This window comes from Podarcis gaigeae (assembly GCF_964106915.1).
Source record: "Podarcis gaigeae genome assembly, chromosome: Z".
Lineage (NCBI taxonomy): Eukaryota > Metazoa > Chordata > Lepidosauria > Squamata > Lacertidae > Podarcis > Podarcis gaigeae.
This window is the reverse complement of record NC_139691.1, coordinates 10,382,447-10,398,517: the sequence shown is the minus strand read 5'-3', so window position 1 is coordinate 10,398,517 and position 16,071 is coordinate 10,382,447. Positions and strand designations below refer to the sequence as shown.

The 16,071-nt window shown below is 44.4% G+C and overlaps 1 protein-coding gene across 2 annotated transcripts; it reads right to left on the bottom strand.

The window, feature by feature from the left end:
• Nucleotides 1–458: 458 nt before the first annotated feature.
• On the bottom strand, nucleotides 459–14,784 carry B3GALT9 (beta-1,3-galactosyltransferase 9). Of its 2 annotated transcripts, XM_083721857.1 has the most exons (3): nucleotides 14,732–14,784; nucleotides 5,117–5,296; nucleotides 459–2,049 (listed from the first exon to the last, which is right to left on the bottom strand). In XM_083721857.1, the coding sequence occupies exons 2-3, from the start codon at nucleotides 5,120–5,122 to the stop codon at nucleotides 940–942; spliced, it is 1,116 nt and encodes a 371-aa protein (XP_083577983.1). In that variant the 5' UTR covers nucleotides 5,123–5,296; nucleotides 14,732–14,784; the 3' UTR covers nucleotides 459–939. The 2 variants fall into 2 exon arrangements, with proteins under 2 accessions (XP_083577983.1, XP_083577984.1); XM_083721858.1 differs by lacking the exon at nucleotides 5,117–5,296 and having other exon boundaries at nucleotides 14,732–14,779.
• Nucleotides 14,785–16,071: the final 1,287 nt, after the last annotated feature.

The window sequence follows — 16,071 nt, the reverse complement described above, 5'->3', positions numbered from 1 at the left end:
AATTTAAGAGCAACTTTATACAAAGAGCTACAGTTTTAATATAAGAGAACTGATTTGCTCAATTGACCCAGAGGACAGTCTACTCTATGGATGATAAACTGATGCCCTCCTAGATGTTGTGTTATAGCTCCCATCATCCCTGTCCATTGACCATGCTGGCTGAAACTAATGGGAGTTGGCCTCCTCAACCTCATCTAGAGGGCTGCGCAAGATCCCCAGTTCTAATCTTGTTCTGCTTCTGATAAGTCACCTACCACAATCTTGGATACCTAGATATCATTGGACTGCAGTTCTCATTCCTCCTGCCCATTGGGGGATGCTGGCCTAGGCTGAGGGAGTTGAAGTCCAGCAACATCTGAGGACCCAGGGTTGGGAAAGGGTGACTTACCAGATGCCACTGAATTTTGCAAGAAAGTGTAAAAGCAACAACAGCCTCTCCTGTTCTTGATTGGCTGTTACCCTAACTTACTTGAAAAGGCTAATAAGTGTTGGATTGGTCTATCCTTTGATCACTGATATTGGAACATGGAAGGGAGGAGAGGTGATGAGCTCCTGACTATTCAGTGTTTGGGTGGGTAAAATCATCTATACATGTCCAAAGAATGCTGTGGGAGCTGGTTGCTGCCACACCTGGCTGTCACATTACCATCCACACCATGCATAGATGCATCATTTAAAGAACTTGCATCCACTAGTGGAGTGGACTAGTTCACATGACCTTGTGACTCCTGCTCATGTTCTTTGAGTGTTCATCAACTATACTCTCCTGTTGTGTGCATGTTTTAAATGGGAAGTTCAGAATAGAGAAAAACTTAAAGCACAAGTGGTCAGTGGAACTCCTTGCAACAGGATGCTGGCCATGGCTCCTAGCACAAATGGTTCAGCAGAGAAAATCCATGGTTAAAATCAAACATTTGAATGTGAGTTTTTTGGGTCAGTTTAATCAGCAAAATGGAGAGCCTCGTTCTGTAAGGCATCAACACTTAGGTGTTTAAATCCATCCAGGTATGTCATGACTTTGCAGGATACCAACCCATAATAAGTTTCTAGTACAGTGCAGTCCTTACCATTGCTGATCTCATCCCATTCTTGGAGCAGCTGGGTATCTCTTGCTGTGAAGGAGGTGAAAATGAACTTGTAGCAGCAGCGGTTGTAGCGGATGTGCTTTTTCCCAGAAAATCGAGAACTGTGAGCAGGCACCACACCAGCTGCTTTGCTGCAGAGTCCCACAAAGGCACCAGGAGGCAGTGAAAGAGGAAATTCTCCAGAGGTTACGTAGATCTTCCGAGCCACATCCTGTGAGATGACAAAAGCAGTCGCACTGCAGTAATCGGGATAATATTTTTCTGGGTATTTTTGTTGGGAGACAAAGCCATGACTTTGAGGGTCTCTGTTGGGTTTCTCTTGATGAACCAGCCTCCCAAGGTAAATGTCTTCGGGATGGGTTCTTAAGTTGAGCAAGTACTCGACCAAACTTGGGAGGTTGATGAACATCTCCTCATCTGCTTTGAGAATGAACCGGGCCCTGGAGCAGAATGTTATGGCCCACTCCACAGCCATCAGTGTCTTCAGTGTCTGGTTCTCTACAGAGTCCAGGAAGGAGCCTTGAATGAGGTCCTGATGCTTCTCCATCTCCTGGACTACCTCCAGCTGGGTGCCTTCTGAAGAGGGCTTCCCTAACACAAACAAAACGAGAGTACCGTAACCCCTGACGTGTGTCTGGTTGGCCCATGTTTCTCTAATGATGTTGCGCCTTGACAAGTTTTCAGGGCTGCCAAAGACTAGGACAAGGAGGAAGATGTCTTGGTTGGAGCAGGCCTCTGATCTGCTAGCTACATAAGCCTTGGAGATATTGGCCTTCAAGGGGGTCATATCCAGCTTCCGTGCTCTCTCCCTGGCTTCGAGGACCTTCATGTCTGTGTAGGTGTTGGGGAGTGCTCGCAAGAAGTATTCTTCTACGAGATCAGCTCCGAAGAACAAAATGTGGAAAAGAACAACATTAAAAAGAATGAAACACCACTGGTGGGTCCTTAGCCGGCAGAAGATTAGCTGCAGGGCAAAAAAGAGAAGAGGTTTAGTGTCTGCTTCCTCTTCAAGAGTGTGTTGTGCAGTGATTCTTCCACTATAATAATAATAATAATAATAATAATAATAATAATAATAATAATAATAGATTTATTATTTATACCCCGCCCATCTGGCTGGGTTTCCTCAGCCATTCTGGGTGGCTTCCAACAAAATATTAAAAATACATTAAAACATCAGTCATTAAAAAATTCCCTAAACTTCAGGTGTCTTCTAAAAGTCTGGTAGTTGTTTATCTCTTTGACATCTGATGGGAGGGCGTTCCACAGGGTGGGCGCAACTACCGAGAAGGCCCTCTGCCTGGTTCCCTGGAACTTGGCTTCTCACAGCAAGGGAACTGCCAGAAGGCCCTCGGAGCGGGACCTCAGTGTCCAGGCAGAATGATGGGGGTGGAGACGCTCCTTCAGGTATACTGGGCCGAGGCCGTTTAGGGCTTTAAAGGTCAGCACCAACACTTTGAATTGTGCTTGGAAACATAATCATACTCAACCAACTCGCATCCTTCAACCGTCATCTGAGGCTCTTCTTCATGTGCCCCCCCCCCCCCCGTGAGAGGTCCGGAGAGTGATAAAATGAGAATGGGCCTTTTCTATGGTGGCTCCCAACTTCTGGAATCCTCTCTCCCGGGAGGCTCACCTGTTGTCTTCACTGCACATCTTTAGGTGCCAGGCTAAAATGTTCCTCTTCTCCCAGGCCTTTGGCTAATTAAAAAATCTATGGCGGCTTAAACAGTGTGTGTTTGTGGTTTTTATTACTGTGTTAAGTATTTTTATATAGTAAACCACCCTGTGATCCTTGGCTGAAGGGTGGTATAGAAAGTTAATTAATAATAATAATAACACCTCCTCTCATAGTTGTATATGGACTACTTCCTTCCTTCTGTGATCCTAATATGAGTGCCTAAGATTACCAGACACGTTTTATATTTTGCATCATTCTTATTTTCACATGCATACTAAAGCTATGTGCTTTTACCCTCTTTTGGGAGGAGAGTGGTAGGTTTTAAAAACATACAGATTTTTTTTTAAAAAAACCTTGGGTTTCTTTGTTATAACAATTTGCAAATACAGTTATCCAAATTTTGTATTTTACAATCCCCATCCTCCCACTGACTTCCCTCATCTTGCCTTTCTGGTTTATTACATTGTTTGTTACCTTCTGCATGTTAAATAACTATACATGTTGTTGCGCTGTCTTTCTTCATATTCTACTTAAATAAAGTTGTGAATGTTAGTCTTAGTGTGAATTTATGTTAATATGCACATTTTTGCAAAGCAATCTCAGATATACTGAGTTGTACTCAGTGCTATTTTTCTAGGAAAAAAGTGCTGGAACTCACTGGGAACACCTCCCTTGTTCTCTTAGAATGCCAATGGCACCCACTTGAGAGATGCTGGAACTGAGTTCCAGCTGAGAAAAAAGGCCTGGTTGTAATATGCTATTTCTACTCACACATGTCCATTACTTTCTATGAGTCTGTTCTCAGTTTGGCCCACTAATTCCAATGGGTCTACTCTGAGTATAACTTAGATACAACCCAATGTATCTTTGTACGCAATTTTCACTAATATATGCATTATCGGGCAATCCTTGTTTTGTGCAGGGGTTCCATTCTGGACTCCTATGCATGCCAATGGAGCGTGCATAAGCCTCCCCTCATTCAATCCCTTTTCATGACATTTGGGGGCTACACCTGGGTTCGGTGTGCATGTATGTGATCACACTTAAATGGGCAGTTGCCTGCACATGCATTTTTGTACTCATTACTTGGCTGGAAAACTGCATTTCAAAATTGGGAGAAATATGAATGTCAATGGATGGTTCTGTTTTTGTTCACATACTGTTTCAGAAAGTGAAAATAAGGTAGGTTTGCCTTTAAATGTAAACCAAATCTAATTTCTTCCCCTTTCACTAATCTGCAGTATCATTCCAGATGCCAGGATGGATGGCCCTGGAAGAAATGTGTGTCCTCAACTCTTGGCCCCACCAATTACAGTAGTTAAAAGTTTTCAGTGCAATCCTGTATCTATACTTAAAAGCAAGCCCTGTTGAGTTACGTAAGTGGTCACATATTCCAGTTCAAGCTGATTACAGATTCAAACAGATGTAACCCTAGTATTCACCCTATATATTTAGGAAAGGGGCAAATTCAGACATGCAGGGTCCCCTTCATGATCGTTACAGCCATGCCCCTTCTAAGATTATACAACTTTCTTATACAATCTTACACAACAACAATAATAATTAGGGGTGCATTGCAACAATCAATGTACATCATGTGTTCGTCTTTCAGCTCAATCTACTATTTTATGTGTAGATACATGGGCAAATGACTGGGTGTGCTCCCAATATCTTCTTTCAAAAATTCCATTGTATGTGACAGAACGTGCACCCTATTTTCTTGAAATTGAGGTGCCTTGTGTTTTCAGTGTTACCAGATGCTTAGCTTTGGAACACTCACCCTTTTCTCTTTGTTGGTAGGGTGGCTCTAGGACACTGGAGACTGAGAGCCTTTAGCGATTTTTCTGCAGAAATAATAACAGACCACCAACCCTGTGTAACTGTGAACCACTGGCTGTAGTTCAGCGGTAGAGCATCTGCCTCACATGTGAAAGCTGGGTCCAACCTCCAGCACAGGACTTTGAAAGGTCCTTGTCTGAAACCCCTGGAAAGCTACTGCCAGTCAATGTGGATCAGCCTTTGCCAACCCTGTGTCCTCCAGATGTTTTATATTACAACTTCCAGGAGCTACAATCAGTGTGTGTGTGTGTGTGTGTGTGGACTGATGGGGTTGTATCCCAAGACATCTGGAGGGCAGTGAGTTAGATGGACCCAATGGTCTGATACAGGATAAGGCATTTTCTTAGACTGGTATTTTGCGTAGCAGACCTGCCCTCCATATTGCATAGATGTTGAAGTTAATTTCATGTCTCTCCTCACTTATAAAGTGAGGTTTAACATTTGGAACAGTCTTCATGTATTGACATGGTAGTCCAGGGGGCTGCCGATAAAAATATAGTTCAAGACTTACCTGCATGATGCTGGTAGGTTATGCTTGAATCTTCTAAGCCTTGAAGATCGCGTGCAGTTTTGGAGAGATAGGCAGTATTTCTGCACTTGAAGCAGTGTTGGGCATGTAGGTCCAGCTGGATAAAGTTACCTCTGTGTTAACAATCAAGTTCGATTTTCTTTTTTCCATTCAGCTCTGCCTCTGAGCAAAGGACATGTAATTCCAGAGGGTGGTGATTGTATTACAGTGGCATCAAAACGAGCCAATTATCCTTCTGTACTTCATTAATTTCTGACACGAAAAAAAAAAGCGGGGCTGTGCAAATGTGATATTAAAATGTATGAATGACACTTCTTCAAACTATAGTGTCATTATTGTTGGAGGTACTTTATAACAATGAATCTCAAATATGCTTTCTTAGGTAGAATACAAAGGACTTCATTTAAGCAGAACTTCATCTGTAAGTTTTTTTTAACAACACATATAAAGTATTTATTTTTGTTAATGGGATTTCTTCAATGAGTCACATAGGACCAAGAATTGTAGTTGGAAATGACCACAAGGGTCATGTAGTCTAGCCCCCTGCAATACAGGAACAACAACTAAAGAATCCCTGACAGATGGCTATCCAACCTCAGCTTAAAGATCTCCAATGAAGGAGAGTTGACCACCTTCCAGGGGAGTTCATTCCACTATTGGAGAGCTCCTAACATCCTAAAGTTCTTCCTAAGGTTTAGTCGCAGTCTCATTTCTTGTAATTTGAATCCATTGGTTCAAGTACTACACTCTAGAGCAGCAGAAAATGAGCTTGCTCCATCTTCTGTGTGACAGCCCTTAATTTATTTTAAGATGGCTATCCTATGACTTCTCAGTATTCTCTTCTCCAGCTTAAACAGTCCCAACAGTCAACCATTCCTCATGATACACCTCTAGAACTATGATCAAATATCAAAATACTATAAAGGTAAAGGGTAAAGGGACCCCTGACCATTAGGTCCAGGCGTGGCCGACTCTGGGGTTGTGGCACTTATCTCGCTTTATTAGCTGAGGGAGTCGGCCTACAGCTTCCGGGTCACGTGGCCAGCATGACTAAGCCACTTCTGGCGAATCAGAGCAGCTCACGGAAACGCAGAGCGGTACCTTTTATCTACTTGCACTTTGACGTGCTTTCGAACTGCTAGGTTGGCAGGAGCAGGAGCCAAGCAACCGGAGCTCACCCCATTGCGGGGATTCGAACCGCCGACCTTCTGATTGGCAAGCCCTAGGCGTACAGCGTACGGTTTCTACCAGAAATTCCTGCTATGGCTGAACCAGTGCAAATGCATTATATGGGACCAGGAAGACTTGGGTTCAGATCCTCTCTTGGACCATAAAGATTCCTGAATAACTTAGGGGTGAGTGCCCTCTCTTAGTCTCACCTTGCATTTCAGGATTATTGTGAGAATAAAGGGGAGAGGGGATATTGTAGTTGCCCTGAGCTCCTTGCAGCCAAGATGGAATAAAAATGTAATACAACCTTATAACATACATAGAAACATTTATTTATTGAACAAAATTAATACATTTTATTAATGTATTTTATTTATTTAATTAGCACACCAATCAATTGTAGTAAAACCTCTAAGTGATTTATAGTGTAGGAGTGCTATAGCAGAGGATGCAAGAAAGCTGCCTCATATTGATGTAGGCTAATGGTCCATCTAGCTCAATATTGTCTACACTGACTGGCAGTGCCTCTCTAGGATGTCAGGCAGGGGGATGCTGGGGATTCCACCTGGGACCTTCTATATTCAGGGCAGATGACCTACTGCTAAGCCATTTAACAACTTGCCTACTAATGGGAGAAGGATCATAGTTCAGTGGTAGAGCATCTCCTTTGCAGAAGGACCCAGCTTCCATCCTGAGAATCTCCAGGAAGGAGTAGGAGAGATCCCTGAAGTCCTGGAGAGCCAATGCCAGTCAGTTTAGGGAATGCTCAGCTAGGTGGACCAATGGAACAGAGGTCTGATCCTGCATAAGGCAGCTTCCTCTATTCCTAACTATTGGCAACCAAAAATGATATGTAGCAGAGTAAACCAGTTGGTGGTGGTGGAGGACCAGGTCGCTCCACACTCCTCTGTCGGTCTGCTTGGCTTCTGCACTAGATGCAGAGGAAGAAAAATCATAATCAACTCAAAAACCCATCAGGCTAGTAGATTTCAAACAGATTGCTCCATCACTCCTCCATCAGCCTGTTTGATAGAAGGCTTTTAAAGGTAAAGGTAAAGGGACCCCTGACCATTAGGTCCAGTCACGGACGACTCTGGGGTTGCGGTGCTCATCTCGCTTTATTAGCTGAGGGAGTCAGCCTACAGCTTCCGGGTCACGTGGCCAGCATGACTAAGCTACTTCTGGCGAACCAGAGCAGCGCATGGAAACGCAGAGCAGTACCTATTTATCTACCTGCACTTTGATGTGCTTTCGAACTGCTAACTGCTCACCCCGAACCGCCGACCTCCTGATCGGCAAGCCCTAGGCTCTGTGGTTTAACCCACAGTGCCACAGGCTAGTAACCTGCATTTCCATGCTGGCTTCAGAGAAGGAGTTTTCATGTCCTCTACAGACTGCAGACTACTAACCTTTGGTGAGGCTTGTAATTTTTGGGTGAGTGTGTAGTAACTGAGGCTGTGCAGTTGCTCCCCATTAAACCCTGATTAAACGTGTGGTTGGTGGTGGGGAAAGACAGGTCTATGCTGGCTGCTTGCGCATCTACTCTTCCTCCCTCCACCCACCTGTAGGCTATTACCCTCTTTAGACAGCTCTGGGTGGACCAGATCAACCCAATTTGGCAAAGCCCTGGTCAACCCGAATCACCCTGAGTCAGTTTGGGTTTGGGCCAAATCCATTGCACAACTCTATTTTTGTTTGCTTCTTTCTAAGGCTGCCTAAATAATAAACGAGCTTCTCGATCTGGTACCTGACTACCACAGCCTTCTAGCATGGGAGAAAATACTCAAATTTCCCATTGGTGTTTTGGCAGAGCCAACTCATTATCCTCCCCTCCTCCTTCCTGCAGGGAGACTATGAGGAGGAGGGAGCAGGCTGACAACCCAGACAAAACCAGTCTAGGTATAAGGAGGGAGGAGGGGGCCAGATGAGTAACCCACATACCCTGATGGAGCAGCCTCCACTGATCCTGTTTATCAAGCGTTCATCCTGATTTTGTTCGTAGGGAGGCTGTATTGAGGTTATTCATAATGCAGTTTGGGAATGTTTTGTTTGGATGAACAAAAACAGTCTCTTTTTGGAAATAAAAATTGTCCGCCCCCAAAATAAGGTTCAAAAGCTTTGCTTCAGAACTCATGAGAGGATGGGGTTTAAGTAATACTACTACTACTACTACTATAAAAGTAATAAAATAAATAACCAACCATAACTGCATAACCTGAATTTGCTGGTAGGTGATGGAATTCCCTGCCTCCCCTGCAATATAGCGGCAATCTGGAAGCAGCCTGAGGCACAATATGGCACGCTGTTGTTGCAAGTTTATAATGCTGCCCGCTATATTTGCAGGGGAGGCAGGAAATTCAGTAGCATTTATATCCCAGCTTTTCCTCCCAGGAGCTCAAGAACGGCATACATGGTTCTTTCCCTCTCCCAGTTTTATCCTCACATCAACCTTGCAAGGTAGGTTAGGTTACGAGACAGTGACTGGTCCAAGGCCATCCAATGAGCTTCATGGTTGAGCAGGGACGAAAACCCAATACTCTTAACTGCTACACCACAGAGGCCCCACATTGTTATCCACTGTGGCTGCCTTAACAATATCGGATTCTGTTTCCATTCCCATTCAGATTTCTGTCTCTCCCCGCCGCTGCACCAATAATAATAATATTAGTAATAATAATTTGATTATAGTATTTATACGCTGCCCATCTGCTTGGGTTGCCCCAGCCACTTTAAGTGGTTTCCAACACATATACGTACGCTCCTAATACGTTTCCGAGCACAATTCGGAATTAAAGGTGGTGACCTTTAAAGCCCTAAATGGCCTCAGTCCTGTATACCTGAAGGAGCGTCTCCACCTCCATCGTTCTACCTGGACACTGAGGTCCAGCGCCGAGGGGCTTCTGGCGGTTCCCTCGCTGCAAGAAACCAAGTTACAGGGAACCAGGCAGAGGGCCTTCTCGGTAGTGGCGCCCGCCCTGTGGAATGCCCTCCCACCAGATGTCAAGGAGAAAACTAACTACCAAACTTTTAGAAGACATCTAAAGGCAGCCCTGTTCAGGGAAGTTTTTAATGTGTGACATTTTAATGTATTCTTAATCTTTGTTAGAAGCCACCCAGAGTGGCTGGAGAAGCCCAGACAGATGGTGGGGTACTACTACTACTACTACTACTAATAATATAAAAACACAATAAAACATCAAACATTAATAATAACAATCTGATCCAACACAAAAAAGGTCACGATAACTTTTAAGATGAACAAATTATATCAAATAAAGCAATATTCACTAATCCATTAGAATATAATAGCAAACAGTAAAATTAAACATCAGCAAATAAAAATCAAACAGTTTACACTTATCAATGACAATCAAGAAAAATAACGGCAAGTCACAATGCATAAAATATGACATGACATACAAAACCGTGTAAAAGGATCAGAAACAAGAACGCACAACTTACAAAATTATTTTTTTTAAAAAAAGATATCCTTGAAATCCTCTGTTCCCAGCAGCTTTTGCTGTTTTCAAAATCATGGTCTCGAAAATGCTCCCAGGGCTGCATAGTGGGGCAAGGCAGGTGAGAAAGCCATAGCCAGTATTCTGTAGCTGCTGAGCACATTGCTCAGTCACCACTGGACTCTTTTTGGGGTTCTTCTTCCACTGATATATATCTATATTTAACTAAATAAAAATTGTATTTCTGCAAACCTTGGGCTCCCCGCTCCCGAAAAACCCCTGGTACAACTACTGGAGGAGGAAGAGGAGTGCAGGGGGAGCGCACTATCCCCGGCAGCACGATCCCAGTGGGGTGCCATCGCAGCTCCCCCCCCCCGCGCTGGTTGCCACGCCCCCGCAGGCAGTGCCCCCCGCCCCCAGGGCAGCACGCCCCACTCCCACCTGCTCTCCGCCCCCCCCCAGAGCATAAAACTCCGCCACTGGGTACAACCTCTCTCTTGCTGCCATTTTGGCAACATGAGCAATGTCAGTTGTATCTTGCAATGATCCAGAACAAATTAGAGGGAACAATAATAACTCCTGGATAGCTCAGGCAGTAGACCATGGGACTCTTAATCTCAGGGTTGTGGGTTCAACCTCCACAAGATTTCTGCATTGCAGGGGTTGGACTTGATGACCCTTGTGGTCCCTTCCAACTTTAAAATTCCATTATTCTTTACTGCAAAACAGGAGGATGAGTTTAAAAAAAGAAAAGAGGATTTTAGCTTGTGATGCACAGTGAGGTCCAGCAGAGGTCAGTGTTTCATTGCAGAACAGAGATGTGAATTAATTTGGTAAAGTTAGGCTATGTAGCCTAGTACCTGCACACAAACACACAAAATTACTGTACTTTTCCATGTATAAGACTAGGGTTTTTTTTTACTTCAAAATAAGGTTAAAAATCTGGGGGCGTCTTATACACGGATAGTACATATATGCCCATTTTCTAAATTTGGGGTCCCCCAAAGTAGGGGGCATCTTATACATGTGGGCATCTCATACATGGAAGAATACAGTAGCACTACTGCTTTATCCAATAGCATCACCTCCTATTAATTCAATTGGACGGTGCAATTGATTGGGGATTTCTCTTTCATAAAATCATAGAATCTTAGAGTTGGAAGGGACTCCAAAGGTCCTCTATTCCAACCCCCTGCAATGCAGGAATCTCAGCTAAAGCATCCATGACAGGTGGCTATATACCCACTGATTAAAAACCTCCAGTGAAGCAGAGTTCACAATCTCCCAAGAGAGTCTGTTCCACTGCTGAACAGCTCTTACTATCAGAAAGTTTTTCCGAATGTTTAGTCGGAATTTCCTTTCTTGCAGCTTGAAGCCTTTACAAGCTTCTTTGGGGAAAAAAAGCTTTATTCAGTAAATATTTTTATTATTATTTTAAAAATCAAGGCTTATTGATTACTATTACTATTACTATTACTGAGAGAGAGAAAAAACAGAAACTGAAAGAAACCAAAACCAACCAATTCTCCCATCTCTGAGGTGGAATCTACACACATATAAAAAAACACGGTGAAAATGCTTTTTAAAAAAATGTTTTGAAAAAATACATTGAATTTTCCATAGATCACTGTCGCCATTTGTGTCATATTTGCATACTGCACTTTAAACGTTTTATTTGCAGCTGTGTAGCTAGTAGATAAATAGGTACCGCTCCAGCGGGAAGATAAATGGTGTTTCCGTGCACTGCTCTGGTTCGCCAGAAGTGGCTTAGTCATGCTGGCCACATGACCTGCAAGCTGTACGCCGGCTCCCTCAGCCAGTAAAGCGAGATGAGCGCCACAACCCCAGAGTCGGTCACGACTGGACCTAATGGTCAGGGGTCCCTTTACCTTTGCTAGCTGAGTACTCTGTGATTTATATCAGCCTCCTTCTGCTTGTACTAACTAGGGCCCCCCTTTTACAAATGCAACTCAAAGCAATTAACAAAACATATAACAATACAAAAACAAAACAGAGAAAAATATAAAACTCCATATTTTTAAAAGGACAAAAACATCCCATCCACTGAAGCAGGCTGCAGATCATTCAAAGCTAAAGGACTGGTGGGAAAGAAATGTTTTTGCCTGGAGCCTAAAGGTAAGTAATGATGGTGCCAGGTGAACCTCCCTGGAGAGAGCACTTCACAAGAAGGGGGCCACCACAGAAAAGGCCCATTCATGTGTTGCCATTCTCTGGACCTCCTGTGGGGTACGCACCTGGAGAAGAGCCTCAAATGACTTACAGCAGAGCTTTCCAAACTTTTCAGGTTGGTGACATGCCAACATTTTTAGACATGCATCACGACACAGTACAGTGGTACCTCTGGTTGTGAATGGGATCCGTTCCGGAGGCCCGTTTGCAACATGAAAAGAGCGCAACCCGCAGCAGTGCGTCTGCACACACACGGGTTGTGATTCACTGCTTCTGCGCATATGTGAGTGGTGAAACCCGGAAGTAACCTTTTCCGGTACTTCCGGGTCACCGCGGGACGTAACCTGAAAGAACATAACATGAAGCGGATGTAACATGAGGTATGGCTGTAATTCAGTTTCACTAGCAAACTAACCCCTGGGAGGAGTGTGGGGAGTATTCACACAAGACACCTACACACTGCAGCCAACACATCAACATATCACAACACACAGTTTGGAATGCTCTGACTTGCAGGCCCTTGCTGCTGTTCTTGCTGTTATTATTATTACTTGTGGTAATGAATGCCTCTTCTGAGATGGTGACAGATACAAGCAACATCAAGCAGCTCTTGAGGGCAGTGGTGCTTCCCCTAGAGGATGCATTCCCTTTTCAGCCTGAGGGCCACATTAGCCTCGGGGCAACTTTCTGGGGGCCACATGCTATTGGTTGGAAGGGCCAGAGGCAACAGTGGGTGGAGAAGGGGATGTAGTTGTTTATTTTTGCACAGTAGACTACTGTCTACACCTGCCACCCACCCCCATCCATTCAGACTAGCAGAGGTCAGGAACACATTCCAACCAGATCCAACTGGATCCAAAGCTAATCTGTTGAGGGTTATGTAGAAACTAGCCTGCTGCACAAAGGTAAAATTTGCCTGTTGCTCTGCCCACTTTCGTTTCCGGACTTGCCCACAAATGGCATGTGCTCTGAAAAAGTTCCTCAACCCTGCTCTGTTTTATGCTGAACATGTTGTGTTGGCCACTGAGAGGTAAAAGTGACAGTTGTTGTGACAAACCCCCATCTAAATTCCCCGATTAGAATAAGAGGATTGGTCATCGTGCCAAGAATGCAATGTTTTTATGGAATGTGGAAGGGATCTCTTTCCTCACAGGTGCAAAAACCAGCCTGGCGCGAGCCGACGCCTCAGCGATTTGAACTTTCCAACAGCTGCTCTTGTGTCTCTCTGGACAGCTCAACTTGCCTCCCCTATTGCCTCAGCCTGTTCTGTGCACTGCCAAGTGGAGGCTGTGATTGCAATGTCCACTGATGTGCTAACCAGTTTGGAATACCTACAACATGAGAGACTGGTGTCCACAGATGGCAGCGTGCCTTATGAGTCGCTAGGCTGATTTCAGTTCTTCCGATGTGATGGAGATTCTTTCTCGGCCTCCGTGCTTCTAAGTATCACATCTAATTGTTATAGTTTAATTACTACAAATGCCAATTGTTGTACAGTAATGCAGAGGTGGGAAGCCTCCGACCCATGGGACAGTCTTGACCCACCAGAGGTTTTGATTTGGCCCACAGGGCCATTTTTTCCCTTAAACCTCACCCACCTGCTAATAAAGTGGCATTAGCCCAATAGGTACATGTGGGGTGGTTCATCTACATGCCCTAGTTCCCTGCATGTGTAGGACTGAACTGACCTGGTGTGGGGAGTTCAGTGTTGCTCAGTTGGAGGTCATAAGGGAATAATCTAAAGAGAATTCCCTCCTACATCTGAACCCTGTAGAACATGGGGAGTTCAATCTCTCTTGCCCGCTACCTTCACTGCTTTTGTCAGTGTTCATATCTACCTGCCTGCCAATCACCCAACCACCTGTCTCAGTTGGCCTGTTGGGTGGGGAGGAGGTAAAGATCTTGGCTGCTGGGCCATAAAGGTTCCTGACCCATGCAATAAAGCAAAGTGAACCTGGTTGAGGCTGAGGAAATGCAAAAGGGAGAAGATGGTGGGGGGGAAAGTATTAGAAAAAGAATTTGGTCTCTCTGATATGGAAATGTGCTGATTGGAAAAATGAGCAGTTGAGAGACTAATCTGACAGATTTGTCTATTTCTCCTTTGACTTGATAGATCTCCACATTGAGGGCCATCCTCTGTAAACCTGGGCACTGCACCACTGTCAGCCTAATCTACCTTGCTGTGAAGATAAAGTCGATAGAGGCATGCTATTTTGGGCTCCTTGAAAGAAAAGTGGATATAGTTGTAATACTGTAGCTTAATTTTTGAAGCCATGTTTCTTATCATATACAGTGGTACCTCAGGTTACATACGCTTCAGGTTACATACGCTTCAGGTTATAGACTCCGCTAACCCAGAAATAGTGCTTTGGGTTAAGAACTTTGCTTTGGGATGAGAACAGAAATCGTGCTCTGGCAACGTGGCAGCAGCAGGAGGCCCCATTAGCTAAAGTGGTGCTTCAGGTTAAGAACAGTTTCAGGTTAAGGACGGACCTCCGGAATGAATTAAGTACCAGGTACTTAACCTGAGGTACCACTGTATAGTTTCCACATGACTAATTGTAAATTGCCTTGTGGGCCTTTGGGCCATGAAGGTGGGGTACAATAAAATCCATATTTTATGAGTGAAAGTATTCTTGAGTGTTCAAGGCTGCAATCCTAACCCCACTTACCTGGGAGTAAGCCCCATTCAGTGGAGGCTACTTCATTTGGGCAAATGAGGTACTGCCAAACTAGCTCCAGTCTAACCTCAGCCCCCGCCCCCTACTTCCCTTCTTACCGAAATCCATTCCTGGGGTGGCAGAACTAACTGTCAGCTTCATCTTCCTCCTTACTCTCAGTGTTGCCCAAGTAGAATTCTACAGAGAGGAGAATGGGGGTGAAACTAGAATTAGTTGGCTCTCCATGTCATTGGCTCTGGCGTCACCTGCTGTTGAGCTGCTTGCCTTCCAGTCCCAATGGGCACCAGCCATCACTGCCCCCACTGGATTCAACAGGACTTAACAGTGTGGTGCAATGGTTAAAGTGGCTGACCACTGCCTCTTAGCCTAAGCTACTTCACAGGGTTGTTGAGGGGGTTAAATAAGGAAGGAGAGAAAACAATGCGGAGAAAAAGGTGTGATATAAATTCAATAAATACTCAGATTAACATGGTTAGGATTGTGCTTTAAGGAAATTAAACGAAACAGCAGCAACTGAGGTCTGCTTTGCATTGACCAGAGCCACAGCAGTATGAGGAGGAGATGAGGTGATGCCTCGGCTCAGGGAGGTCAATTGCACGCCCTTCTTGCAGACATTGAAACCGAAACTAAACTCCACAAGAGAATTGGGTTGCCATGGCAATGGGATTACTGCCTAATCGGGTCACCTTCTTATAGAGGGATTCTCTCCTAATTCAGTTACTGGACTTCAAAGAGTTGCGTCGTCTCTGCCCTTGGATGTATTACAACAAGGTCCTTTAAGTGGTTATTTCAAGCTTCTCAGCGTATGCTCTGACTCTGATTCTTACTTTGTGGAAATGGCGCTCATACTGAGGCCAAGATGTGCAACTTCGTGAGGTGTTTCTTCCCACTTTGCAATTTCCATTCCACCCCCCCATCCCCAATGAGAAAAGAGAACAAGTGAGAAGGTAGTGTTGGGAGAGGGATTATACATATACATGTATATGTATATATATATATGTGTATAAAGTTGTTTTAAACTCTTATATTGTGTTTTAATGTTATAGTGTTATAACTCTCCCTGGGACCTTAGATGAGGGGTGGGGGTGAATGGCAGGTAATTAATTAATTATTAATTAATAGTAGTGATGGTGATGATAATAGCAAAATAATAATAATGATGATGATGATGATGTAGCATTTTGGTGGGGGAATGATCTAGGTGCAGTCAGGTCTGGTGTCATCACCTGACTGCTCCAGCAGGATCCACCAGTGCCTGTACCACATTGGAGGCTCTCCTACCTAGACGCACATTTTAAGTCACCACAATACTCTGCTACGACATGGCCTAGGGCCCTCCAGAGAAATTTGAAAATGTCAGCTCTTAAGCCACCCTTCAAGTGCTGTGGCTGCTTCCATTGCCATGCAAAAAGCCTGAGGCATACGCGACAGCATGGGA